Source organism: Macaca mulatta, chromosome 1 (genome assembly GCF_049350105.2).
Source record: "Macaca mulatta isolate MMU2019108-1 chromosome 1, T2T-MMU8v2.0, whole genome shotgun sequence".
Classification (NCBI taxonomy): domain Eukaryota; kingdom Metazoa; phylum Chordata; class Mammalia; order Primates; family Cercopithecidae; genus Macaca; species Macaca mulatta.
Window position 1 is genome coordinate 179,218,575 of NC_133406.1, and position 22,361 is coordinate 179,240,935.

Here is a 22,361-nt window from a genome sequence, read left to right on the forward strand (position 1 = left end):
AACAGCAGAGTAATTTAATAACATAGTTGATTAGTATAATAATCATCATTAAATTTAGTAATGATAGTGGGATTCCCCTTAACTTGGTTAATGATCATGGACAATTCATTTCTTGACTGCCAGTGGTAGAAATGGTTTTTGAAATATTAACTTCTGCCCCATGGGAATGACACTTAGCCCATCACATTTAATTTTTGACCTTCACTGAGCAGCACGATCCTAATCCCTTTGATTTTATAATCTTAACTAGGAAACATTAAAATATGGATTGACTCCAGTTGGCAGGAATCTTTATGTTCTTTTCACTAAAAAAGCTATAAATTCAATGGTTGACCTTTTATTTCCAGGTCACAAATGACACCCACTCAGTTTTGTCCGTTCACACAGGATTTATGTTAGGGTCTACAGGTATAAGCCATGAAAGTTGAACTTTAATGAAATGTCTTTCAAAGATGTGCACTTAACCAAAAATTCCTCACAAAAAAATTAGCAGGTGGCCTTTTAAAAACAGCCATTATGTCCTCAGGTTCATTGCTGGCCTCCACTAAGTCTATTTTTCACTTGTAATAAGTTTCTCCTAATATCATTTTTCAGGGTGTACAAATTACGCTTGTGTTTGGGATGACAATAATACCTTAGTTCCCAATTCAGGCTTCTAACCTGAAAGATTTCTGAGATGCTCTCTTTCCCATAACCACAATTCATCTCTCTCCAGTTGAAAAATGTTCCTTGTCCTTTTCACAAAATCAATCGTATTGATGGGAGGTATTCTGTGTTGTCAATCAGGGAAATGTGATTTGATGGGACCCCAAAGCAGCAAGACAGGGAGAGGAATACCAAACCTGCTCAGGTCCACACCATCGGAGTGAGATCGATGTTTCCCATAATACTCATCCTGTCATGTGGCACCCTGTCACAATTAATAATGTAGAAGGAGCTGATTAACTTAAGTAAAGTGCTCTCTGCTGTGTAAACACATAAAGATCTATGAGGCAAAAAAGCGGGGGAGGGGGCAGGAGAGAACAAAACGTCATTTTTATTTTTCACGTGTACACGTTCTCACTTTCTATTCTTCTCTTGTAACAATTACTGTACCAGCCACTCTAGCAGAGTCAATAAATTGATCTGGGTCTTGACGCAGCAGCAAGGCAGACTAATCTGATACACCATTATCTGCACTGGAGAATGCTGGGGGCTCGGGGGTACACTCAGGTAACACAGGGCAAAGAGAAGGAAGTAAAGGCCAGCCAGCCTTACTCTAGATAGGTAATTAATGTTCAGTGTGGAGCTTCTAGACTAGATGGATGCATATGTAGCAGGGGTGTGTGTGTGTGTGTGTGTGTGTGCACGCGCATGCGTGTTAGGAAAACGAAGCCTTCACCTTGGCTAAAGGATGCAGCCTAAGTAATACCGTATGCACCACTTATTTAAGTCCCTGTGGTATTTCAGTCACTCATACCAATCTGCAATTCAATGAGGATCACCACCCCATTAGAACTAATCATGTCAGCTGTGTATCTGACAAAATAAACATTCAGAAACTGTGCTTCTAGGTTCAGAACTTGTTTCTGCACTGGGATGTTTTTTTCCTTCCCTCCCTGATCCAGTATAAAATTTAATCTTTTTTTATATGAAATTATAAGACACACAGAAGCTCTCCGTATGGATTCCTCAGTGTATCCTGACAACGAGAAAGTGACGATGTTAGCTGAACTTTAACTTGCTCCTTGGGAGTATGCTAAGAATGATCTCAATAATAAATATCATTCCACTGGGTAATGAGAGAATTAATGGCACAACTTATGGAAAATGGACACAGGAGGATGGGGTGAGAAGAGACTCAGCTCAGGGACAACGTTACCAGATTACATCTGGGGTTACCATTTCTGTTTCTTCTTCATGGTCACAGGCCCCTTGTCCTAAAGATAAATGAGCAGGACCCTGCCTCCAGTGCTCACAGAGCTTCCCTCCTGAGGGCTGCAAAGGCAGCACCACACATTGGCTGGGCAGGGTGCTGGGGGCTTTACATCCTAACCAGACTGAGTCTTGACACAACTCTAAGTAGAATGCAGGCATTCATTTATAATTTTATAGATGGGACATCTGAAGGTCAGAAAGGCTAAAAATTATTCCAGCGTCACATACTGAGATCAAACTCAGGTCTGTCTCCCTCCAAAGCTTCTCCTTTTTCCACTGCCCAGAAGAGGAAGGTACCTCATGACCATAGGTCTCAATGCTACTACTGCCTGTAAAATCCTATAACTCATGAGGATTGAACATAGCAAGGCAGAGGTTTCTTCACACATAGAGATCCCACTGTGCCCGTCACCTGCTTCCTATCTCCCACAGAATAAAGTCCAAGTGCTTTACTACCCCTGGATAAAGGTATGTATTTATTCATGACTAGACCCTGATCTAATGTTTCTACCGTCTACTGTAAACTGACAGACACACCAAACAGAATAGGGTTCTTTAGACACACACCGCTATTCCTTTGCATGCACTGTTCCTCCTGCCTGGTCTGGAATGTTCTCCTCACCAAGTATATCTGTCTCCTTCAAAACCACTCATGTGTCTTCTCTTCTGGCATATCTTCCATGTGCTCCATGCTTCTCCCCAGAGTTAGTTACTGAATCTTCTGCATGGATTTTACCTATTTCAATTTCTTCACCGATCACATCTTAGTTTCTTTACTTTTCTTTCTATGAGCTATGTATGGCGGAGATGGAATAATGTACATCTTTAGCCTCCCTTCCAGCTTAGTATGGTGCCAGGAATATAGGAGGTGTTCAATACACTCTGGCTTCTTTCTCCTCCTTAAGATCAATCATGTAGCTGGCGGGTGGGAGAGATGAGCTAGGAATCCAGGTATTTTGATTCCTAGTCCAGGATTTCTCTGTGTACCAAGATGCACAAGTCCCTCCTGTGGTCAGTTCCCTCACTAGACCTACTGTGTTGTTCTTCTATCCCCCCAGTACCACTCCTTCCCCATATATGCACAGACACACTGCCAGAGACCAGTGGAAGGAAGACTGTGCTTGAGAGGGACAGAAGCTGTGTGTCGTAAGGGCTGGCCTTACGTTTCCCTTCACTAGTCAAGGCAACAGGAGATATGCAGCCCAGTCCAGTCCTGGAGGGCAGCAAAGGGTGCATCCCACATTATTAAGGCAGCACTGTGAGGGTCCGAGGTTGCCCTGTGCTGAGAACAACTGTGCCCGGTGGCATCCCCATTATCCCAACACATTCAGACTCTGAGGAAGGAGGGTGTTGAGGGTGAGAAACACAGGGCCAGGACAGCCTGTCCTAACAACCCAGTGTCCCTGCTCCAAGACAAGGGATCCGGCTTATCACAAGCTCATGTGACTCATTAGTTAAATGTGTATAGTGTTTGGAAAGTGAAAAGCCAATCAGAAGTGCTAGGTTATATCATCTCTGCTGTAAAGGGAGCAATGTGAGACCTTAAGAAAAATTCTCATGCAAATATTTTGGGGGAGGCGTGTGCTGTGGAATGTAATTCAATGAATAGACTCAATAGAAAGGCTATATCCCAAAAAGACGGGCCACTGATCAAAGAATGTGCCTAAGTCCTCAATAAACAAACAAGAAGGTAAGCAGGTGGGTGTGAGAAAAGTGGACAGGAAGAATCACTGAGACCTCGCGTGAGATCTTCGATGGATCTCACATTAGACAGCAAGCTCTGGGCTTGAAACTGTGTGTGTCAGTGGAACGTTCAAGGCCTTAGACTCATTAGAAGCCTGAGAAAGCCTATGTCCAAAAGGATTCCTAATGCTGAATCCTTTCCTTATGTGAACAGTCATTATTTAGAGTGTAGAAATATTCGGTAAGACCAATTCCTTGGGCATGAGATTTCCACAAGCAAGGACTTTGTGGACAGTGAGAACACCACCTGTATTGCATTCTCTCCTCAAAGTTCATGCAGCAGGGCCAGTCAACTCATTTTCCTGTTCTCTGAACTCCTGTTGACTCAAGCTCTGCAAAACCAGGCTCTTTTCTTTTGCAAAGGAAGCATCTGGTTCCAAGTCATAAAAGAGAAACCCAGAACCTATTGCTGCCTGTTTGGTAAGCACTCTGGAGGGCACCCGGGGGCACTGTTTCACAGAGCTCCCCTGCAACCACAAAGGCACATATACTCCCACTCAGCCTTTTCAGAGTCCATGTTTAACCAGTACACGGTGACCCAGCCCCATGGGAGCTGGTCTGCACAAAACACCAGGACTTCTGCCCAAATCCTGGACCTCAAATAGAAGCTGAAAAGAAATGACCTCTGCACAGTCACACGCACAGCATATACGTCTCCTAAACACATAGGGAGTGTGTGGAGGAAAGGCAGAGTAATCAGCCAAGCATTCAGAGACAAGAGCGTCAAGTGCAACTACTGGAGTTGAAAAGTGCATGAAACCTATCAGGGAACAGGAAAAAAGAACACGGCAGATCCTATTAACAATCTATCCACTATCTACTGCCCCTTTTCCTTGGGACAATTTTGCTTAGAGAGGCAAATGTGACTGGTCCTAGGTGATGGGTCATGATTTGAGCCAATCAAGATAATCTTCTGCTGGTTTTCTCAGCATCCTTTGCAGCTAGAGATTAAAATGTGACCCAGATTTAGCCAATGAGACCTACAAAGAAATTTGCTAGCAGGGTGCAGAGGAGGAATAGCAGGGCCTTTTCCCTGATATTAGAGGAAAAATAAGGTATGAAATGCCTATGCTATTTGGAGCTGCAGCAGCCGTGTTGCAGTCAGAGGCTCTCAGCATGAGGCTGAAAAGGCAGCATACTGAGGAAGGCAGAGCAGAATGTTAGGAAGGGCATGGGTTCCTGCTGGCCTCGTGCAGCACTGAAACAATGCTAACACCCATTCACTCACAGATTTCTTGTTACGTGAGAAAAATAATCCTGACTGCCTTACACCACACTTAATTGGGGTTTCTTCTATGAGGTAGATACTATTATTGCCTCCATTTCACAGATGAGGAAGCTGAATTTTAAAGGGTAAGATACACAAGACCACTGAGATAAATGGCACAGCCACGATGTCAGAACAGGTCTGTCCTACTCCTCAAATCCTGACTTTTCCTCCTGTTCCCCCAGAGAAACCTGCTGAGTACCCAGTACCTTTCCCTTAGTACCCTGGAATGTCACTGATCAGAAGCATTGTTATGGAGACCCATCTAACAGCTAGAAATGTTGATGGCATTTCTGCACTTGGCACTATGGTTTTCTAAGTTCCATGCACGGCTATCATCAACTTCTGATCTACTTCCTGTCAGTTCTCTCCACCAACTCACAGCTCCTTTCTCCAGCTGTTTTCCTGACATCATTTTCTGTCCCCCTTTTCCCACAGTTCCAAGTGCTAATTGAATGGATAGCAGATTTTTGGTCTTTTCCCTTCTTCTCCCATACAATGTAAAATTTCCTGTGAAATCTCTTTTTTACCTTCTCCTTCTCTACTGCCACTGTTCTCATTTTAATACTAAAAAAAAGGAATCAAGAAGGGAAGCAGTATTTACTGAGCACCTATTGTGTGCCAGATACTATGGTAGAGACCTTAATTATTACAATAATCATCAATCTGTTTCAACTAAGAAGATCCTCCAAATCTTTGTGGAGCAAAGGTGACAGGAAGAACAGGAATGGAGAGAAAAGGTGAACACTATCTAGAATTAATGGCTCAAACTTTGTCCAGAAGTGAAGTTTGTGGCATGTCTACAACATGCTGCCAAATTAAAACCTGAAAGACAAAGACTCTGTTTATTGAAAAATTTATTTTAAGAGTGTCTCATAGCCTGTCAGTGAGTCAGCCGCCAAGTGTATGTGAAGAGAATGTGTCAAGAACTTACAGGTTGGTGTGGGAGCTGGGGAAGCTGGGACGATTCACTCCTGCCCACAGTAGTACGGAGGGAGGCGAAGCAGATTGCATGAGTAACTCAACTCTGCGAGGTGTTGCTTACTATTCAACACCTGCTACTGGAGCTGAGAACATATGAGAAAAAATGACCAGGCACCACCTCGATTTAGGTACCTCCTTTCCCTTTAGATTCTGGGTGGATGCATTCACTTCCTGCCGGTCCTTACCACTCTCAGAGACATCATCTCCCCTTGGGAAGGCCCTTCTCAGGCACAATTTAGCATAAGGGGAGAAACAGTGCACTTATGCTGCTGCCTGTACAAGGGAAGAATAGCCGTGCCCAATTTAAATAGGCTTTTGGGCACCTTTAAGGCTGGTGCTCAATGGAGCAACCTACAGGGTTAGGATCTTGCAGGGGGTAGGGGGAGGCTTCCTAATTTGTTAGATGGTTGCTTTTGGTAAGTAGGTTCTGACCATAGAACAGCAGGGGCTGAATGGCTGATACACAAGTCCTTCCTTCATAGGACATGTGGAATCAGAAGTGGATTTGTGTCCTGGCTCTACCGACCTCTTGATATGTGGTTCTGGGAAAGTCACTTCCTTTCTTTAAACTTCAGTTTTTTTTAACCTATACAGTGGGGATAACAATAATAATAGCTCTGCCTACTTCAAAGGTTAACTCTTATAATCGAATGAGAAAATACTTTGTAATCCAGAAAGTAAGAGTTTAGTTATTAACCAAACAATGAAAGCTATCATTTGTTAGGTGTTCATTAGGTGTTAAACACTTTTTTTACACTAACAGAATTTAAGACTCAAAACCATAGGGTTGTGTGTGTGTATATATATACACACACATTTATATCTCACTATTTTCACTATTTTACAGTTAAAAAAAACTAGACTAGATAAATTGAATTACTGTGAAAAAAAACCAAAAACCCAACAACAACAAAAATAAAACACAGAGAATGCTTCTAAGTGATGGAATAAAGCTTCAACTAAAATCTGAAAATAAAGGAGTTATCTTAGCTGCTCTGCTATCTGGTCTCTGGACAAAGGCTAGCTGTTCTCACAGATGCAGACTAATATCATTAGTAAAGGTCTTCTTCCCAGGCAGGATGAGAGAATGAATTCAGTCTTGGTTTTACAGAGACATAAGCAGGAGACTGGGGCAGATCTTCAGAAGAACCAAGTTCAGCACAGTCCCACTGGAGCCAGGCAGCACTGGGACTAACCTCAAGGCTTCTGATTCCTTGATATAAGAGTGTGAGTCAATCTTAGACTCTTTTAAAGAGAAAATAGTCAGTAACCTTTCACTACAAACAATTGGGGATGCAGATAAGTATTTGGGAAAAACATAAGTTTTGGAGACTGGTTCAAATCTCAGCTACCTCAATTACCAAGGGACAAATGTACTCTTCTGAGACTTCAGTTTCCTCATCTGTAAAATGGAGATGTAGCACCAACTTTAGAGGGCTCTTGAGTATTGTAGCGAGTGTAGACACAGAACCTAGCATGCATGGGTGCTGCAGAATACTCATTTGGCCAATAAGACATTGAACTTGGCTCAAAGTCAGGAGAAAATGGAATTTTATCTGCCATTCCTCTCTAATCTTGGGATTTTTCAGCTGTGTGGGCTTGAAACTGAAATGCTCAAATCCACTTCTAATTAGAAGATGAAGTAGGGTTGCAGGGTGGGAGAGAGAGAGAGAGAGAGAGATAAATTTATTTATTATATATAATAATGAATAAATATTTATTATTCTTTATTTAATAATTATAATTATTATTTATTATCATAATAATATACATTTGCTACAATAATAAATTTTAAAATATATCTTACATAATAAATATATATATAAATTATATATATATAATTTTTTTTTTCTCTAAGGAAATCTGAGTTTCCTGCCTTTGTAACTCTCCAGCTGCTCCTTGAACTTCTGTGTGCTAACTAACCTTCTACACCCAGGCAGCTCCTGTCAGGGTGGGCAGGAGCCCGGGAATGGCTTCAGCTAACTCAAATGCAATCTCAAGTGAGCTTGGGTGGGCAAGTGAGGATGTACCACTAGGAGGGGGTGTTTCTTGGAAATGAGGGGTGAAGGGGTTACTGGTTGAGCCTTGTGCAGCAGTAAAGGAGTCTAATTTTATCTGGTCCAGAGAAGATGGAACTGAACATGTCTCTCTTATTGGGATGGGCTAAAACACGATCTACCATCTGATTGGCAAAAGTTAAAAGCAGGGAAAAGTGTACAAGAACTATATCATTAGGCCCAAGCTAGACAAGGACAAGGACAGAAAAACTATCCAGCCTCTTCTGCTGCTTCCACTCTTTGGAAAGTTCTTATACCCAACTCTGCTGTCTTAAAGCCTCTTAGACAAATCCTTATAGTACTGGTATTACACTGCATTATTGATGTTGATGTTGTCATTACTATTATTTCTTCACATATGTTTCCTCTGCTAGACTTCGAACAACTCGGGGAGAGTTTTTATTCCCTGTACTTTGTAGGTGTTGAGGCTATATTAAGTAATTAAGTAAACACTAAATGATTGAAGAAAGGAACTTACGAAGAGTTCCACAGATGGCCTAAGCTTTGGTTTCTCAGGTAGAGCTTCAGGAATATGACACACAGAATGGCAACAGCTCAAAATGCTCTCCATGATCTCTACCTCTCCCATTCTGGGTGCACCCCCACCAGAGGCAGACAATGGGTGTCATGACCATACTTTAGCTATGCAGGGACCTCACCAGATCAGCCGGCTTCCAACACAGTGAAGTGTGTGGCTTGTGCATGCATTTGTAAATTTCATGAGGCAAAGGCAACCATACTGCTTGCAAGTCAGGCAGCTAAATGATTTATTAAGCAAAGGTTATAGCACCTGTGCCTTTTTGTCAACAAATCGGGCCCATGCCATGCCAAGTGATTCTTCTAATAGTCTGAATGGTAATTTGGTTTTAAACAGCATTTCGGATACCACGATTCTGTTGATGCAAAACAGTGATAGATTTGGGTGGTAAGGAGGAAATGCCTGTTTTTAATATTGTTTGCACTCATTTTTCATTTTAAAGAATTAGTCCTCATTGGAGTTCTGCAGGTGAAGCATTTTATTTAAACCTTTTGATTAAACTAGAACCTGAATCAAAATGAGTTCTTTGCTCAGTCCTCCTGCGTGGAAATTGGTATTTCTATTTATTACCTGATGATGAAATATTAACTTTTTTTTTCTTTAAATAAATGCCTCCTCTTAATGGTTCTCATTTTCAGGGATCAGATTAAGTTATGGGATGCAACTGAAATGGCCATTGGCTTTCCGCTATTTGAAACAATGGCAGGTTCCCTATCATTACATTATATCATTCAGTGGGCGTGCAGGGCACGTTAACAGTGTCTAAAGTGAAGTAAATACTGTATACCCCAGAGACCTTTCTATAGGTTAATATCAGCTGTCACGGGACAATGTTGAAAAATAAGAGATTCAAGGTGGGACAAGCGGCCACAGTTTCTCAGTGTTGATGGTTGTTCTAAAGGCTGTAAGGAGGTAGCCACCTCTCATCGCAATGATCAGTTACGATATGGAGAAGGAGGAAGAAAAACGATATGGAGAAGGAGGAAGAAAAACGAGAGGCAAATGATGGTAGCAGAGGTAGCAGACAAGTGAGGCAAAAGAATGGGACAGATAAGGCAGGAATGTTCGAACAAAGCCGAAAGCCAGGGCGAGATATGCAATGCAACTGGAAGGCAGTTTGAAAGAAAACTAGCTCAAGGCAAGGCTAAAGGGAAAGCAATTCTGCTTCAGTCAAGGGAGGAATTCTCTGGAGAAAAAAACAGACTACAAGCGAAAGAGGAGGAAAAATGGCTTTCAATTATCCATGTTATCTTTCCCTACCAATCATTACAGATGATGAATAGATGCAATAAAAGCCAATATTCAATTTTTCCAATTTACATGGTAAGAAGGCCATAATATACTGTTAAGGGGAAGAAACAGCAGGCTACCAAACAGTGTATATAATATGATCTCACTTTTTGCAATATATTTGTATGCACAGAAACACTCTGGATGGATTTATATAGAAATGTTAATAGTAGGACTACAAGTGATTTTTATCCTTTTTCTCATCTGTATTTTCCACAATTAACATGTATTATGAATATAATAAGAAAAAGTCATATTTTGTAAAGTTCCTTCTGAACCATTTAGACTCAGCCAATGTATGCGGAGTAACCACTATGTGCTGGGCATGATCATTAGTGATTTTCTGAGCAGTCAGCACATGATTACTCTGATCAACAGTCCACTCGCCCTGACTGTTTCACAGAATTTTTAACTCCTAAGAGGTGAAAAGGACTTTAGAGCTTATTTAATGATTCTGTTTTAAAAATTGTGGTGAAATACACACAATGTAACATTTACCATCTTAACCATTTTTGAGTGTACAGTTCAGTGGGATTCAGTACGTTCATGTTGTTGTGCAAACATCACCAACATCCATCTCCAGAACTCTTTTCATCTTGCAAAGCTGAAACTCTGCACCCCTTTAACACTGACTCCCCATTCTGCCCTCCCCCTAGCCCCTGGCAGCCACTACTCGACTTTCCATTTCTATGAATTTGACTACTCTAGGTACCTCACATCCGTAGAATCATATAGTATTTATTTTGTTGTGACTGGCTTATTTCACTGAGCATAATGTCTTCAAGATTCATCCACGTTGTGGCGTGTGTCAGAATTTCCTTCCTTTTAAAGGCTGAGTAATATTCCATTCTACGTACACACCATGTTTTGTTTATCCATTCGTCTGTCAATGGACACCTGGGTTGCTTCTACCTTTTGGCTATCGTGGAGAATGCTGCTACAACCATAAGCAAACAAATATCTCTTTGAAACTTTGCTTTCCATTTTTGGGGGTATACACTCAAGATTAGATTTTAATGCAGTCTCAGGGATAAAAGCAGGGACTCCACCAGTAGTATTCCTGAGAAGTGAGCATCAGTGTCTGTTAGAAAATCCCCAGGGAAAAGAGCTCACCAGCTCATGAGGCAGTAACATAGTACAGTGGTTAGAGGGCATAGGCCTTGGTGTCAGACAGAACTGGGTACAAATTCTTGCTCCACTCCTGACTATAGTATGGCCTTGGGAAAATCAACAGTCTCCTTAGTCTCAGCTTCCACATCTATAAAATAGAGATCTAGCCTATTAGGTGACTATAAAGATTAGGTGCATCACATACTTGATGGACTTAGTACATAGAAAATGCCCCATAGAAGCTATATACAATCAAATAACTCTTTTTCTTAAAAAAGATCTCATGATAGTCGGAAAGCTGCCTACTTATGATGCCTGCATTGGTTCAATTTCTACCCACTTGAAAAAACAGAGACCCCATCAATTCCATCTTCTACAGGATGATGCTTCAGACATTTTAAGAGATTTCCACTGGAAACTGGTCTTTGGGAGCAGAAAGGCCATTTTAGTTTGCATTTGTTTATAGATTTATGTACAAGATACTGCTTCTACATTTAGAAAGCTTAAGTATCTGCTTGGGTGACGCTTCAATTCTTATTCCTCCATAGGTAGAAAGCAAAATTTTGTTTCCCCAGATAACTTTTCCTGTAATTCAATTAATATAAATGTCATGCTATATATATCAAGGGTATCAATATAGAAAAACACAAGTTTGCCTAGGAAATATGCAGACCATGTTCTAATTATATTTTTAAAAATTCTTGTCAAAAATTCCTCTTCTGAACAATGTCCTCTTGAAAGGGAACTTCTTTTTTCAGGTATATTATTATTTTTATTATCTACATTTACATATATCTAACACTTTAAGTGGTTCCAGAAAATAATCCCTCATTTAAGGAAAGAGTTAATATATATGCTTTAAAATTAAAATATTTAGAATACATAATTTTTACCTCAAGATATCTTTTTTTGGGGGTAAAATGACAACTCTATTAGCATAGTTTCTCATTAGACAATTGGGAATGACTTTCTTCAAGCCAAATGTGGCAGGTGTCATTGTGGTAAGAAAAATTTAAGTTGTTGTCCCCATGATGCCAAATATTTAACAGAAACCAAAAAAAAAAAAAAAAAAAAAAAAAATTCAGTTCCAGATGCCAATATTGGGCCTACATGACATCATTCATCCAGATGCGTGGAAAATCTGGATTTTTAAGAATTGAATTTTTGTGGTCAGCATTACAAACACTCAGATTCTGGGTTAAGTGAGGCATTTGTGAAGGAAAGCCACAGTGGAATATAATACATTTCGATTACAGAGAGAGAAATTGAATGGAACACAGCGTACAATTTCAGGGCTGTGAATCACAGCTTATATAAAAAATACTATGTAAAATACAGACAGGACATTTCAAAGCTGCATTTTAAAGGCTCTTAATGAAGCAACTTGAGGACATTCGTGCTTTGGGAAAATGAATCATCCAATATAGAGCCACTATCTCCAGTTCTCCCCCTCTCATTGAACTTGGCCACTTACGCCAAATGTACAGAATTAAATTATGTTCTTCTGTTTTAATGCTTTACAGGTAATTATGCAACTTCAAATTCACCAGAAAAGTGTTTGAATATTTGAAGGTATGTTTAAAATAAGCAAATAACTGAAAGAATTTTATGGGAGGTACTGAATAGGAGATTTTAATCTCAGATGCCATGTGCAGGCCAGTTTAAGAAGAAACAACAGAGGTGGGAAATTCAAGAGTTAACCTTCTCTCTCCCCTTTTGGCTCCCCCTCTCCTCCCAGCTGCCTTCTCTGCTGATGCTGTACTTTCTGTGACCCTGCTTCAGTGTGAGGAAGGCTTCAGATACAATGCAGTTTAACCTGTGCTGTCGACATAGCAATAAACCAAAGCCCTTTACAGAGGGAGCAAAGGGACCCAGGAAGGCAAATCTATTCCATTCATATGCACCTGGCCATAGTTTTATAAACGGAGGCGAATAGTTATAAATTAGGCATCTGGAGATTCCACACACAGGCATGTGCACAAAATTGCTCCAAGAATGTTTTCAAACACCGTGCTAAGAATCTTACAGAGAAAATACTTTCCTTAGGTTAACTATGATAAAATATGGTCATGTTCTAATTAGGAAATCAGAGAGTAGTTTATTTCAAAACGTGAATGTAATTCTACTTCATAAACCTCTAAATGCCTCTACCTATACTAACTTTGAACTTAAAAAGTCTTTTACTGTTTCTCAATATACAGCAGCCATTCCAAAACTTTTCAAAAAGATTTCTTCTCCTTGACCTGGACTAGCACAAAACACAACTGTCTATGGGCAGACAAGCTCTGGATGTCTGGGCAGTCCTCTTCTCTCAATCACCTGCTTCAGATATGACTCATACACACCCCTCACCACCCACCGCACCTTGCTCCCCCGTGGCCAGCAGTAACCACTAACAAACACGTCTTATTTCTGGACCAACACCAGCAACTTAATAGGGCTCATGCACCCTTTTCCCCCTCTCTCTTTCAGAAAGCTTGCCAGGTTCCTGGGGACCCTCTAATGAATACAGAGGAGTGGCTGGTCCCTCCATGCCCAGCATGCACTCTGATGTCACTGGTTTTACTTTCAGGTTCTGTAGGGGCCTGCTTCTGTCTGCTTGCATTTACAGGGCCATGAATTCCTAAGAGGGAACACACACTAGCTAACCCTGGGAAACCTTTTTTGCCATAGCTAAAACAGCTCTTCTTCTACCCACTCGATACAAGAAGCAAAAACTGCAGGCAAAGTTTTCTGTGATTTCTGAGAACACATGGAAATGTGGCTGGGATCAGGAGGAAAGGGAAGACTGGACAGGGTCTGGAAAATGCGGCCTTTTGTGCCAAAAGACAAGTTAAAATGCACCTGATGAATAATACAAGCTGCACCACATACAGAAAAGATGAGAGCGGCCCACCTGTGTCTGTTGAGGGATATTTACAAAGCTTGGATCCCGTGGTCCAACACTGACGAATCGGTTTGCGGGGGAGGTGCTGGGTGTCGAGTAGGCTGTGAAGGGAAGGGACACATGCGTTCAGGAAGCGGCACGAGATTGCACACACAAACAACACCAAAACACACAGTCTCTGAGCCGACGCAGCTGATTAACAAGGAAATGTGCAAACACTGTAGCTAGCAAAGGGGTCTGGCTAGCAAGGGCATTTTAGATAGTCAAAAAAGGGGGAAGGCGGATTGGCTTCCAAAGACCGTTGGGATAAATTGATGTCAAACTGATGCTCAGACGAGCTATTTTCTCCTTCTACCATACAAATTAGAACATGCAGGACATTTGCAAAGTATACTTTCTGAGTTAAACATGAGCTCTGGGGTCAGAAAGAGATATCCTAGTCTTTAGAGCAGAGGGAGAAAGAAATTAGGTAGGAAGGGGAGGAAAGCAGTTCATTTTACAAGCTTGCTTTTCACACCGTTACACTCCTAAAAAATCAGGAAATGGTCCTGTGCCTCTACAGCTAGAGATGGAAGAGGAATCTTTACAGAAGGAACTAATGGGTTCTCCAGGAAGGAGGTAGAAAACCATTTCAGAATAAGATGTCTTTATAGGCCCAGTTGTGTCTAGAACCTTTATGATGCACAAAATATGCTTTTCATATTAACATTTGTAGTCTTCTCATCCTAGGACCTTTCTGTTCAGGCATAAACTATCAAGACCCTTTGTGAACTAAGATATCACACTGGAACCTCAGGTAACACACTTCAGTTTACTATCCTTTCTTGGTTCATGGAAGTTTTGTTGTTGGTTTTCGTATTTGTACTTAACAGCTTCTTTCTACTTTAGTGGGAAAAAATTCAGTGGCTTTGGTGTTTCACTGGCTCATAAATCCAAAGGTACATTTTGTCTTTTGGTGTCCTGCAATTCACTTCTTTATCACCAACTCCAAGGATTTGTTCACATTCTTCCTCTGAGCTAGAATCTTTAGACAGTTACTTAAAAATTTCAAATGTCTTAACAATAATTAAAAAGGCCTAAGGTTTTTAAACTAACTCTAGACACATACCATCTAAGAAACAATCTAGGTTTTTAAGCTAACTCTAGACAAACACCATGTAAGAAACAATCAGGATATGCAACTTTTTAAAACACAGATAATTGAGGGCATGATATCAAATTCCTGCCAGATTTTTTTTTCCTTATTGACATCATCTGCTCCTCTTACTCTGGCTTTCTGTTTTACAGAAAATTGCTCATACTTCTTGTTTCTCTCATTAAACAACTCTAGGGATAAAATTTCCACCATCTGGCCCAGGCCCTGTTGGTTGTCTTTGGTAAGAGCTAAGCCACCCAAACAGATCTGCAATGGTCATGTGGATGTGGACGTGGCTGTGTTAAAATGGCACTGAACAGAGGTTGAGCATGAGGGTCCTTGATGTCTCATTTAAATAAGAAACTTTTTGTGATAATAGTATTTGTTTAAGGAGGATCTATTCAGTAATGACTTTATTTAAAATGATCTAAATGTATATGTCATACTGTCTAGCAATGTGGATCTACTGATTTTGTCTCTAGCCCACGCTATGCCAGATTAATTTGAATAGATTTGAGAAATACCTCCACCTTTAGCCATTCTGCATGTACCTCTCACTTACTGGCATGGGGGTAATTTAATTTTTTTAAAAGCTCAGTAAAATAATCTATATTAAGTGTTCCATTCACCCCATGGCTTTATTGATATGCTTTGAGAAACAGCAACATAAAGTTTATAAATTGAAAATGATAGAGTATAATTATCAGATAGTGTGTTCCCCTGCTCTTAGAGTACAAAGAGGATGTGGGAGGGATAAAGAGGCAGCTAGGAGGTGAAATAACCTGTTGAACCTGTTAGTGGTTAGGGAAAAAAGTGTTCTTTCACACATGAATAGGTAGGTAGGTTGAGAAGGAACAAAAAGGAATGAAGGGTATATTAAGGTATGAAGGCTGAGTGATTGATGACAGACGCTGAAACGTGAGTCCATGTTTGATGGCCCTAATAGAATAGTGTGCACCCGCCTGCTGCTCATCATAGACGCATAGCAGGATTTCCTATGACATTCTTACCATACTGGGGACATCCAAAACAAGCATGCTAACTGATCCCAACACAGAAGCCATTCTGGGGGTTGGGGGGGTGTCATTTTTTTGTGAAGACAGTTTCACTATAGCAAGCTTACTAAATCGGGAAAGGTATCTATATTATATCCCATCATCTATTTTTGCTTAACCTCAATTTCTCCATTTGAAAGAAGATTTAGCATACAAATACTTTAGCTATGCAAAATTTCTATGAGGCCAACAATCAGATACTTTCCCTTCTTCAGTCATGGGACAAAACTTGCAGTCTTAGTTTTACAACATCCCAGAAGCCCTTTCATACTCTCAAGGCCTACCAGAGCTTCTCCAAATTTTATTCTAGTTCTTTAAAAAAGAGAACAATGGTAAGAGAGGTGCTAGTGGGTTTGCATTTATATATATATAAACTACAAAAGTCTACTAGTCTTTGAGTACCCAAGTGAAACAATGGGACAAATGGTGCCCAGGCAAATTTATTCCATAGAAAGCTAGCTTCTGGGAAAAGCACACAGGGAAAATAAAGGAAGGAAGAATGAAATTCTGACTCATCTTCTATTATTCCAGCAGGGTGGTCACCTATAACAGGATGTAGTCCCAAAAAAGATACAACATAAGTTGAATTTGATTTTCCTAGAGAAACAATTGAATAAGGGAATTACACTGTTGAATAAAACCTTAATTGAAACTTTTTGTTAAAACAATCACATTTACCATAGTGAATCAATTATACATGCACAGTTAAGAGCTTACAACATGAATATCAAGTAAAGGGGCAATAAGGTAATTCATTACATACAACTGTGTATACTATGATATATCATATTCATATCCTTCTTAATTATAATTCTTGACTTATTTACAACAGCAATAATCAAAGCTGTAGGTAGAGCTATGAAAAATCATAAAATCCAGAAAATTCTGGGGAGATTACTGTAGGACATTTTTGAGAATTCTGGAGGGGAGATTCAGAAGTGCTTGATGACTTATTGATAAAGTCAACAGGGAAATCAACTTGGCTACATAATCTCATTATAAGAATCCTCATGGCAAACATGACTATTAAAAATCAAATAATTGATTATTTGGCTGCTTCTGAAACAGAAAGTGTTTGCTTTTTGTTTTAGCAGCCATTTTACCTATATTAGCGATAGTGCTGTGAACCATTTTCCTAACATTGAAGAATGTTCCTATAAGAAGCTTCTGGCAAGCTCTCATTCACACTAATCTGACCATATTTTGTCTCTCTCTCTCTAATGTATTTCTTCACATTATCCAAGAGTCTTAGTTTGGCCAGCACTACAGCAGTAAATTTCAAAATTCCAGACCAGAATTTGATCCCATATCCAGAAAATTTGCGTTCTTTCTGTGTTACCCTCTTAGGGTAGGCATTGCTAATTCTCTAATCCTTCACTTAGACAATACCGGTCCTGCCTTCCTAAGATCAGTTGGGGAATGGCTCAAGAACAGTTCTCTCTTTATGAACAATAGTTTGACAGGGCCTCTGAGGATGCTAGGAATTATCTCTAGGGGCATTGTGGGGTACATGGACACGAGGGAGTGGGGTGGAGAGGGTTAGTAGGGGGAATCACCCATCAGTGCTGCTTTTTTTTTTTTTTAATAGTGATGGGGGTCTCCCCATGCTGCTCAGGCTTGTCTCAAACTCTTGAGCTCAGGCAATCCTCCCGCCTTGGCCTCCCAAGGTGCTGGGACCAAGCACTGCTCTTTATCATGGCGGATGTCCCTGAGAGGACCGAACCGCCTCTACGTCCTCAGAAATGAATGTGGCTCACTGACTGCTAGCCAAACAAATTCCAGTTTTTGTTGCTCCTGTGGTAGGTTTCCTTTTTGCTTTTCCCAAATGGGAAGGTATAAGGGATATATCCGCAAAAAGGAATCATGGCATTTCCAGATGAATTAGTTTGGAGTCTGTAATAGCCTTCACTCAACAATTACACCTGAACATGGTGTTGAGAACGTGGTCAAACTGATTTGAGTGGAGATGCTTTTGTCTTGTCTTTGGAAAAAATATGACTGAAGAAGAAGATATTAAGATACTAAAATATTTATGCCGATGTCAGTGATATTTCTTTATTATTTTTGAGATGGAGTCTGGTTCTGTCGCCCAGGCTAGAGTGCAGTGGCATGAACATGGCTTACTGAAGCCTTGACCTCCTGAGCTCAAATGATTCTTGTACTTCAACTTCCTGAGTAGCTGGGACTACAGACATGTGCCATCATGCCCTTTTAATTTTTAAAATTATTTGTGGAGATGAGGTCTCCCTATGTTGCCCAGGCTGGTCTCAAACTCCTGGGCTCAAGTGATCCTCCCACCTTGGCCTCCCAAAGTGCTGGGATTACAGGCATGAGCCACTACACTCAGCCAGTTGATGTTTCTTTAAGATAAAAATAATATTAATAAAATTCCCCAAAACTGACAAACTAGAAAATGTGAATTCATATGGGTTGGTTTTGAAAGCAGGTAGTTAGTTTCAAGGTTTAGTTCAAATTTAGCAATCACTAAAATACATGTAATCACAGAAAGGCAGAAAAGGGAGAAAATTTAGCCAGATTTCTTCTGTGTAAAGGGTAAACCTGAAAGGAGAGCTGCTCTTTGAACAAACAGCCCTCCATATACCCACAGGGTGCCCAGAAGGAGGCTAAGTGGCTGGTTTCACCTGGGGCTGACCTACTTGAGTGACAGCCAGCTCCTCTGGCCGCAGCTAGGAGGAAAATGTGAGGAACCTTGGCAGAAAATATACGGCAGGGTGAGCTTTGAGGTTCTGAATTTACTTCCAGATGCAGGAAGCGATGAGGTACCCTAAACCCTGGCAGCCTGGTCTATAAACCGACATGAAGTTTGAAGAAAAATTGGTCTGTTTTATCAAAGACTCCAAATATACGGAAGTAGCAAACATTCACCCCCTCTTCATTCCCTTAAACTCGATCCACCAAGTCTAGCTTCCGCAGTGCATCATAGAGACATTTTAATAGATTCATTTTTTTCCTCTCTCTCCAAGAGATATTTCAACACTTGCTACGTGCCAGGCTCTGTACTGAGCACTATGGAGGCTGCAAAGGCGAGTGAGACACACTGTTATCCCTAACATGTTAGAGCCTAATGGGGAGAGATAAGTACAGAAGATGGAAACACGAGTGCCTAAAAGTAATATAAATAAAACTCTGCAGGGTGTAAAGGACAGAAAAGTGACACTGGCAGGAGGAACAGGACAAGCTTTACAGGGGAGATGGAGAGGGCTTCTGGGATGGGCTGTGAAAGATGTGTTGGTTGACAGGTTCCAGTGGACTGAGGCCACCAAGGGCACAGCACAATTGGAGGAACAGAGGCAGGGAATGGAGCTAGCAATTGCAGAGGGAAAGGAGAAAACAGGCAACTTGCAAATTACATTTTGCCATACAGCAAGGAAAGGTAGCATTTCAATGATCAGGGACCTGAATGTTTCAAATGACGGGGAAGAAGCCTGTTGAATTTATTTTTAGAGGAGGAAATAATTTACAAAATAAACAGACACCAAATTTCAATTCTAATCACTGTTAAGGCAACTAGACATTCCTCCACTCTAAACCTTTTCTGCTCATCTCAAATATCAAGATGCACCTTCATGTGTTCCCTCATTTTCAGAAACTCAGACATATTCATGTGTGGGAGCCTCCCTCTAAAGCTAGTCGAAAATTCAATTTCATTCAAAATAGTCTTACTATATGATTCTACTACCTGCTCAAAATTTGCCAGTTATTAGACAAAAGTAATCAAAACAAGTTCAGGAATATAGACTTAAACAGAATCCTGGGTATTCAAATTGCAGTTTTATTAAATGTTTATCAGTGACTCCTGGCAGTAAAGGAAATGTGCCTAAGAAGGATTCAGTTGCAAACTGAAACAGGGAGGTGGCTAAATACCTCATTGAAATAATTTCCCAAATCTTTTAACTGCACTGTCATGCTATTAAAAAAAAAAAGGCCCTGTGAGAAAACTTTCGTGTCTAAAAAAAAGGCAGAAACTGTTAGAAAATAGATTGGCTAATTTCTAAATGAAACCATTACAACTGAACTCACTTAAAAATCTGACCAGCACTATTTCTTACAAGGTCACAAAAGAAATGCTGGAAAAATATCGGAATGTTTCTCCTTCAAAGAAATCAATTGGTATTGACAAGTTTACAAGGCCTGGGCTAGTATTATTAATATCATTATATAGCTAGAGAAACAGCCTTTTAAAAATCTACAGGCCTTACTTACACATGATCCAATATTCAGAGGTTTCAAAATCCCCACAAGATGGAATGGATGTTGTTTTTATCCAGATGTTTAGCATCTAGAGGACAACTACGCCGAATTTCTATTATTTTGATCACATCTGTACAGCTACCTCATCCTATTATTTCTGCAAATCTTTTGTCTTTACAAACAAGTTACCAACAGCAACAACAAAAACTCACAACCCTCAGGGCACAGAATGAAAGCCTCCTTATCGCTAGTCAATTATTACAGAACAACATGCCCACAAGCTTCCTTCCTGAAAAGCTAATGAATTCTAACTTTAATATATTAACATTGCTTAACGTGTATGATAACTATTTGCATGGCATGTCTAAGGTGCCAAGAACTCACAAAAATCATGAAAAGAAATAGTCTGGCCAGATGGCTTTGCTCTGTGGGTATTTCTGTTTGTATTAAGGATCCTAAGGGCAGTAGGAGGTCAAGCTATCTCAGAATTTGGGGTAAAAAGTATAGAAAAGGAGGTGCAAGACAATTCATGCTATAATGTGCACACAGAGAGGAGACCAGAGAGACCTTTCAACTGGAGATGATTTGACCTTATGTGACCAAAATCTGTGCAAGAAGAAGGCACTTTACAATGAGTGCAATGAGTGTTTCCTGTAGCCAATCTTTTTTTTTTTTTTTAGAGACAGGGTCTTATTCTGTCACCCAGGCTGGAGTACGGTGCAGTGGTGTCATTACAGCTCACTGCAGCCTCAAATTCCTGGGGGCTCCAGTGATCTTCCCACCTCAGCTTTTCTAGTAGTTAGGACTACAAGCACGTGCCACGGTGCCCAGCTAATTTTTTTACTTTTATTTTTTGCAGAGGTAGCGGTCTCGCTATGTTGCTCAGGCTGGTTTGGAACTCCTAGTTTCAAGCAATCTTCCTGTGATGGCCTCCCAAAGTGCTGGGATTACAGGGGCAAGCAACTGCACCTGGCCCACAGTCTGTCTGTTTGAACTGCCTGTAACATTCTTTCTCATAATAGTTTTTAAAGGTTAAGAATACAACTTCGTTTCAGTTCATTTAAATTTATTTCTGATGGCGAATCCAAATTCTATGACTGTCATTTATTTTTATGTGTATGCTGTGTGTTGCTCAATTGAAAGAAAATATTTATTGATCAGAAGCAACCATGTATATGGGTAGGGACAGGGGAAAGTTATATTAAATAGCCACAGGGAATAAACCCTGGATTTGGCTGGGGTTTGCTAAAAAAAGAAACTTTGATCAATATATTGGATTGCTCCCTCTTGAAAGACTTCTGCAGCCTCTCAAAAGGCAGTGCAACTCTGGAAATCTACTTCAGGAATTTATCCTCCACAAATACTAACAATACAGATAAAGGTTTATGCTACAAGATGTTCATTACGTCACTACTTATAAGAGCAACAAATTGGAACCAACTTATAAGTTAATGCTTCATCCATACATTGGAATATTTTGCAGCCATTAATAGTATCTTAAAATAATAGTTAATGACATTGTAATGTGTTTATAAGATGAAATAAGAATCATTTACAAAACTGTATAATACACACATACACACATATATCATGATCAATTATGATTAAAATATGCACAGAAAATGACTGGAAAATATGCACAGAGGGTGATTATCTTTGAAGTCTGGGATTATGGATGATTTTTTTTTTTCTTTTTTGAAATGGGTCTTGCTCTGTTGCCCAGGCTAGAGTGCAGTGGCTTTAACATGGCTCACTGCAGCCTTGACCTGCTGGGCTCAAGTGATCCTCCTCCTGCCTCGGCCTCCCGAGTAGCTGGGACCACAGATGTGTGCCACACGCCTGGAAAATTTTATTTTTTGTAGAGGCACTGTCTCATTATATTGCCTAGGCTGGTCTTGAACTCCTGGGCTCAAGTGATCTTCCTGTCTCAGCTTCCCAATGTGCTGGGATTACAGATGTGTGCCATTGTACCCAGCCAGATTATGGATGATTTTTAAATAACTTCTAGTAATTTTTAATCTTAAACACAAATGGAACCTAAAAATCTCAAATAATACTTTTTTTTGGAGACAGTGCAACACAGTCAATAGAAAATAAATTTTAAAAACCATCAAATCCTGGATTGAATTCATTAGATCTCTTACTAGAAATGTGATCTTGGCAAGT

General features: G+C 40.3%; 1 protein-coding gene across 13 annotated transcripts in view; it reads right to left on the reverse strand.

Annotated features, from left to right (window-relative positions):
• The window catches only part of NFIA (nuclear factor I A), a 597,699-nt gene that overhangs the window by 22,768 nt on the left and 552,570 nt on the right, over positions 1-22,361 (reverse strand). For 8 of the 13 annotated variants that reach the window (XM_001084362.5, XM_015140952.3, XM_015140912.3 and 5 more), the window contains one exon: positions 13,803-13,894. The exons of the other annotated variants lie outside the window; for them this stretch is intronic. In XM_001084362.5, coding sequence (XP_001084362.2) covers positions 13,803-13,894 — 92 coding nt within the window. The remainder of the gene's footprint in view (positions 1-13,802; positions 13,895-22,361) is intronic. 13 annotated transcript variants of the gene reach the window in all.